The sequence below is a fragment of the Aplysia californica genome, unplaced genomic scaffold (genome assembly GCF_000002075.1).
Source record: "Aplysia californica isolate F4 #8 unplaced genomic scaffold, AplCal3.0 scaffold00302, whole genome shotgun sequence".
NCBI classification, from domain to species: domain Eukaryota; kingdom Metazoa; phylum Mollusca; class Gastropoda; order Aplysiida; family Aplysiidae; genus Aplysia; species Aplysia californica.
Window position 1 is genome coordinate 715343 of NW_004797572.1, and position 7500 is coordinate 722842.

A 7500-nucleotide genomic window follows, 5' to 3' on the forward strand; every position below is an offset into this window, starting at 1 on the left:
TGTGGGGGCAGCAGTAGAAACAAGGCAGGGCTATTGTAGGTATACGGTTACGTGCTCTACAACTATACAAGATGGGGGGAGAACCAAACAGACATATGGGACAACACTACAGTCCCTGCTTGCACTCTGTGGCCATCAAACACACTGACGACAGCTTCCAACAGTAGAAGCGGTGACAAAACTTAAGGCAAGGGTACGTTGTAGTGGCGGTCATCCTCCGCTATCAACTGGACCTCGGGCCAGTCTGAAGGGACGTCCTCCGGGAACACACAGTCAAAGTCCTGTTGTCCACACTGGGACAGACGCAGAACGCGGATTCGAACTCCAAGACAGTAACCAAGAAGGCACATCTCCACCTGAAAAACAGACAGCAAAATTAAAAAAAAAAAGAAAATTAAAAGACACAACATTCATTGCAAATACGCCGAATCAGAATCAAGTAATCAAAACCTCTGAAGGCGACCTCATTCTAATTCAGTGGCTGATAGCAAAAGTACTTTTATTTGATACGTGATAATCATGAGAACATATTCCATTAACACCATATAACAGAGGGAGAGCAAAGTAATAACCACGCATTCAGGACAGGAGAGAAAGAGGCAATAACAGTAACAAAAACACCACAAAAAAAAAGAAGGAAGGGAGATAAAGACGATAGATGATTAACAGGAAAGAAGGAGCAAACCACACCACACCACCCGCTAATCGCCCTCCAGAAAAAAACAATGACAGTGGAACCCTCAGCTGAACAAGAACGAGATCTACCTGCTCAAGGCCTCCTGTGTCGCCCACACGGTTGAGATGATTCTTCAAAAACGCCTCCACGGTCTCCGAGGAGTCGCGGGCAAAGAGCAGATGTCCGAACACTGGAACGTCCTCCCCAATGTCCAGCAGCTTCTTCATCTCCACCAGCTTCAGAAACATCATCAGCTTCAGGCCCTCCATCAGCTCCAGGTCAAAGGTCGAGCTCGAGTTGAAGAGGCCCAGGGTTCGTTTCTCCCTCTCTTCCCAGGAGCTCAGATTGCACACCTCCTCGATCTGTGAGGGGCACAACAAAACAAGATATATATACAGATGCACAAAAACAAACAATTTACACAAATACAAAAAAAATGACAAATTAAACGAAACTATATAAGACAAGATAAGCAGATGCACAAAACAAGATATATATACAGAGGCACAAAAACAATTTACACATATACATAAAATGACCCCCAAAAAATAAAATTATATAAGACAAGATAAGCAGATGCATAAAAACAAACAATTTATACAGATACATAGAATGACAAAAAAAACAAACAACTATATAAGACAAGATAAGCAGATGCACAAAAAGTTATGACATACATACACACAAAAACAAACAATTTATACAGATACATAAAATGACCAACCCCCCCCCCCCCCCCAACTAATTAAGACAAGATAAGCAGACGTACATAAATAAATGACGTACAGATACACAAAAACAAACAATATGATAAAACATAGATAAATATTAAGATACACAAAAAAACCAACAGATGTACAGTTGAAATTGTCTAAGATGGCCATCCATTGTTTAAGAGAAAAGTCCCGCTAAAAGACACATGACCTCTCTAATAGACATAGTACAAAAACCCTCTAAAGGACAAATAGCCCCTCTAATGGACACTAAGGCCTGTGCTGGCCACATATTTTTTTCCCACTTTTCACTTACCGTGGCGTAGAGAGACAGGGCACACTTGGAGAGTGAGGAGAGGCGGTCTGCACAGTGCCCGGGCAGCCGGTTGGCAAACGTCCAGTGGGCCAGGCAGTTGCTATCGCTCTGGTACATGTCATGGAGACTGTCCATGACCGGGATGATGCCCGTCCAGTGGTTGGTCACTCGATGGCCGCTGACCAAGACCTGGAACAGTGTCGACCGCAGGCCGCAGTAGTTGTCTCCCCTCACCACGCTCATACGGTGGCATGACAGCAAGGAGGGGATTTTGCTGTAACCCTGGGGAGTGTCAATAGCCGCACGTAGAGTTATATATAAAGTCTCACTAGGGAGTGTCAATAGCCGCACGTAGAGTAATATATTATAAGTCTCACTAGGGAGTGTCAATAGCTGCACGTAGAGTTATATATTATTATTATAAGTCTCACTGGGGAGTGTCAATAGCTGCACGTAGAGTTATATATTATAAGTCTCACTGGGGAGTGTCAATAGCCACACACACACTTAAAAATAAGTCTCATTGGGGAGTGACAATAGCTATCGAGTTATAACATCATGTTTGAGTAACACTAAAGAATGTCAGTAACTGTTTGTTTTAGTAAGTGTTTCACGGCACTTGCAACACAATAAGGTCATTGACTGAACAGCAAAACTCAGCAAAACTTAAAATCACAACCACAGCAACACTTGCAACACAGAAAAAGGTCATAAAAGTGCTGAAGATTATTAGAGGCTTAACTAGAGAGCAACATTAAAAGAAAAGAAGGTGGAAAGATAATTTAGACAATATATATAATGTTTTGATTGGAAAGAAAGAGCAAACCACACCAGAGCATCCCTCGGACCACACACACGCTATGGTGTAATAATAGTAATAATAATAAATGACATATACATAGAGCTCAACCCCGATTAAAGTACACAGGCTCAGAGCGCTTTACAATACGTACAACAGTAACATATAATGTTGTGTTCTGACAAAAGGAAAATCACTCCAAATATTCATCTTATTAATTTAAAAACAGAAACGACTTAGTGTACCCACTAACCACCCACAAGCTATGGTGTACAGTGAACCCACCTCTCGGATGACTTTGGCTCTGTCTGTGCTGCCCTTCCACTCCCCCTCTGAGTAATCGGAAATCACAACTGGAAGACCAATGTTGGTCACCTCAGGACCTGAAATGCACACACAAGAAAAACACACATGGATTTTGAGTTTTTAAGTTTAGATTTAGTAAGAGTTTTACGGCACTTGCAACACAATTAGGTCATATAAGTGCCGAAGATTAGAGGTGTTACTAGAGAGTAACATACACAAAATAAAAGGAGGGGAGATTTCTAAAGAAGAGATAGATTTTTGATAGGAAAGAAGGAGCAAACCACACCAGAGCACCCGCCAACCACCCACGGATTTTGAGTTTAAGTAAAAGTAAATAGAAGCACAACAACACACTAATGGTCCTTTAGTGCAGGGAAAACGGCGAACCTAGAGAAAAGTCACAGAAACTGATGTACAGAAAAGTGGGAAGACACGGAATAACATCAAGCGGCTAGCCCAGGACAGGGAAAGGTGGAAAATGATTGTTCGTTGCATATATCCATCCTGATCCAGGGTGAGAAACGCAACGATGATGATGAGTGCTGGGAAAAAGTAAGACAGACAGACAGACAGACAGACACAACATTGAGAAAGTAAAGAAGTAGGACCTACCACAGAGGCGCCCTCCGACCACTCGCTCACACATATAGAACTTCCTCAGACGCACAAGGATTATAAAGAAAAAACCCGCAAAGAACTTCTTCTGTTTCTGTTTTAGTAAGAAACACAATAAGGTCATATAAGTGCTGACGGTTAAGATGTTTTAAGAGAGTAACAAAAACAAAACAAAAAAAAAAGAAAGAAGAGAGAAAAGGACAATACAAGAAAGATGGAGCAAACTACAACAGAGCACCAGCCAACCACCCCCAAAACTTCTTCAAAGGAGAATACATGAACAAGAAAAGCACAAGGAGCTTCTTCAAATACCCAGATAACACTTGTGAACAAAAAACACATGATGTAACTTCTTCAAACATAGAGATAACAAGTACGAAAAACAAACATAAATAACTTTTACAAACATAAGACAATACACACGGAACCCAATGGAACTTCTATAAACATACACTGAGGATACATGAACATGTCACAAAAAGTACAAACATGGGAGCTTCCTCAACCATACAGACATATTATTAGGAATTATCAGGAATTTAATTCTGAGCAAATCAGTCAATACAAACATTTGTTGTTCGTTTCTTTGCTCCATCATTTTGATTTTTCTTGGTGTTTAGTAAACAGGTATACAATTCCTGATGTGAAGTTATGAAAACTATCTGATTCAAAGGCATCATCATCCAATCGATGCTTGCCACAAATTGTATACCGTGAGTGCTAGTTTTAGTTTTAGTAGACGTTTTACGGCACTCACAACTGCATATGAGTGCCAGAAGATTAGAAGTGTTACAAGAGAGTAACAAACATAAAAAAAAGAAGGGGAGATAAGGATGATAGGTTTTTGATTGGAAAGAAGGGACAAACCACATCATAACACCCGTCAACCACCCACTACCGTGAGTGTGATATATATTTACATATAAAGTACCAGTAGCTATATTTTTGTACTCACCGTGTTGCCAGGAACTCTGCGCCTCTACCTGTGGTTCGAGGTGAGACTGGTCCCCAGTTGTGGAGACGGTGGAGTTGTTAGCGTAGTCCGCCAGATCCCAGGCATACTCCACACTGCTAGCACGGGAGCTGCGGGATGAATCTGAACACCCAGAGCTTGGGACTCGCTCCCATCTAGTCCGCATCTTGCGAATATGGGGGGTGGAGTTAATGGTTGGGCGGCCCGCGCTGTGTTGTGGGCGGGGCCAAGTGTGTGAGGGGCGGGGCGTGCTGTGTGGGGCCGCGGGACTGCCAGAGGCAGCACAGTGTGCATCACTTTGAGTGTGTGTAGCGGGGGCTTGGGAAGACTTTGGTGAGGCCTTTTTGGCATTTCCTTGCTCTATAAGTTCGTGGAGTTTGGAGGTAATGGACTCAAACTCCCCCTGAATGTCCTGCAGTTCGTACTCCAAACACTCCAAGTTTTTCTCTGTCGTGGGCTCCATCTCGGTGGGTTTGGAGCCCGCGATATCGTGGTCGGAAACTAAAACTGCAGAGGAATCTCCGAGATGCCTGTCGAGACTTCGACTTCTCCGCACAAAGCGTATGGGGGAGCAGTGGGGGGTAGGTGACCTCGATTTGTTGTACTCCTCGGCAAACGTCGACCATTCATGGATCCTCTGCATGAGGGACTGCTGAAATTGAACATCAGACAGAGACTGCTGGAACTCGGGCAGAGTGGACATTCGCTCTCCGGAATCTTCCAGCTCCACATCCCAGTCAATGCCGTCTCCACTAGAGTTGAAGCTTCGTATAGACTCAGACGCGTCCAGCGACGGGTCGTAGTCTAGCTGCTGGTCCAGACATGAGCCATCTGGTCGTCTGATGGGGGAGAAATGTTGCTGGCCCGTGGCAGGTGAGTGACCGCGACCCCTGCTACAAGGATGGACGCGACGCCCGTAAGGAGACGACTGAGCGGACAAGAGATGCGGGGTGGACGCAGGCTCCGACATTCCAACAACACCATCGCCAGTGAAGGCTGACCCTCCACAAACACCCATGTCCTGTCTGCCACTCAAGCTTTGACCCGACGTGGTTCCTGCGTCTGAGCTTGGGTGTCGCTGCAGGGCAAAGCGGTCCTCCAGGGGGTCAACGTTGGTCCGGGTCACTCGTCCCGACCTCTGGCTGTCCCCGGCACAACTGCTGTGCTGACTGCGGCTCGACACAATCCCGCTGCGCTCGCTGCTCACGTCAGACAGCGTGTCCAGCCCCGGCTTGACGCTTCGACCCAAGTTGTTGAGCCCGGGATCGTAGCCGTGGTGGGCACGGTACAGCAGGTTCAAATTCCGCTCTCTCAACGAGCCCGGGGGGAAGTTTTCCTTGGCGGAGTTACTCCACTTTCGCTGGGCACGTACGTCTTCAAAACAGGCCATCAAGTCGTCAAAACCGCTCTCTGCCGTACAGGAGGAGTAGAAGGAATCTCTGTTGGCACTGACCTCGCTGTACTGGCTCTGCGACATCTCTGAGCCTGTGACCCCGCCGATGGCAGAGTCTCTGTCCGATGCCGGGGAGGGGGACTTGTATCGGGGGCGGGCCAGGTGCGGACGCAGCCGGATTCCTTCCTCACGGAGGTCAACATCATTGTCTAGGTCGAGGGAAGGTGGCCTGGAGCCCAAGGTCACACCATAGCCTGGTGCATAGTAGACGGAGGGCGTGGACTTCTTGCTGTGTGAGTTACCCATCTTGTCATCCACCTCACTGTCTGAGGGTTCCTGCAGAAAGAAGATAAGACGAAACTTATTTACAAGCTGGCGAAGAAGACACAGACGAAAAGAACTTGACCAATAGACAAGATAGGGAGGAACAGAGGTAAAAAAAACAACCCCTCTTTCTCTCTCTCAGTCTCTCAGACTCTCTGTCACACACACTCACTCTCTCTGTAATGAAATGTCATCGCCCCCCCCCCCCCCAACACACAAACCATGGTCCCTTCAGCCCCCCTCCCTACATAAATCGTAAAGTGGAGGGTGGAATGTAGCCCCCCCCCCCCCCCACATACACACACCACAGCCCATACTGCTCCCCCCCCCCATAATTCACTCGTCGCGACATGCTCAGTAGAACAGGGCATGGAGCACCCTCAATAGTAGTAGTAGTAGTAGTGGTAGAGGTAGTGGTAGTAGCAGCAGCAGCAGTTGTAGTAGTAATAGTGGCAGTGGTAGTAGTAGCAGCAGCAGCAGTAGTAGTAGTAGCAGCATCCCCACACGACAAAAACACCAATTCGTGTCGTGAGTACATGTAGGTAGTTACCTTCGTGTTGTGGCTACATGTATGGTCCACGCATAGGCTAAGAATGAGCTCATAGTGCCTCAGTTTTCGCTTCAAGCGCCGCAAGGAAGGCTGGGGGGCGCCCCTTCGGCAACTTCCCATATCTTGCGAACACATTACTTTTCTCAAAACCGAACACCAATTACAATAATGATACCCTTCAGAACATCTCTTATTTGTTCATTAATTTAGAAAACTAAAAGAATAAAATTTACAACTTAAAAAAACACACAACTAAAACAAAAAAACCCAAAAACCCAAGAAGATGTCAATTTCAGATACTGCTCTCGCTAATACCGAGTGATGTTTTTGAAAAGTCCAAGAGATATGAATTGGGAACAGCTCGCACAGGCCTATATAACCACTGGGTGAGAACTAAAACCTAAAATAACCGCCCGGGCTCCGTGCACGTCTATTTCGGTATCGGACGGAACAAACGTGTTTTCGCACAGTACAAGTGTACTGCGTTTCACACGGCTTATCTCGCTCTGTAATCGTTGCCGACGCGACAGCGCCCTGGTTATTTCTCGCTCTCTGATAGGCTGGTGTATTCCGTCAGCGAGCTCTATAAATAGCACGTCAGGAATGCCCCTGTATGGAAACCACACCCGGAAAGGCGTTGCGAGCTATGGATTTCATAAAAAATCGGTTGCGACGTCAGACTACTTGGAAAGCGCGAAGAAACGACAATTGGACATTGAACTCACTTGTGACATAGTGTAGTGCCGTTGGTGATAAAAATATACGCTACCCCCCCCCCCCCCTTCCACACACACACACACACACACACACACACACACACAATCACACACACACA

At 46.0% G+C, this 7500-nt stretch overlaps 1 protein-coding gene across 4 annotated transcripts in view; it reads right to left on the reverse strand.

The window, feature by feature from the left end:
• The window catches only part of LOC101847826, a 68506-nt gene continuing 61006 nt past the window's right edge, over positions 1-7500 (reverse strand). For 3 of the 4 annotated variants that reach the window (XM_005101880.3, XM_013084568.2, XM_035970660.1), the window contains 5 exons: positions 4381-6127; positions 2790-2887; positions 1706-1987; positions 766-1038; positions 1-356 (listed from right to left, as the gene is read on the reverse strand). In XM_005101880.3, the coding sequence (XP_005101937.1) occupies positions 183-356; positions 766-1038; positions 1706-1987; positions 2790-2887; positions 4381-6127 (2574 nt within the window). In that variant the 3' untranslated portion in view covers positions 1-182. Of the gene's footprint in view, positions 357-765; positions 1039-1705; positions 1988-2789; positions 2888-4380; positions 6128-6665; positions 7145-7500 lie in introns of those variants that run through there. The other variant, XM_005101881.2, reaches the window with a different exon arrangement.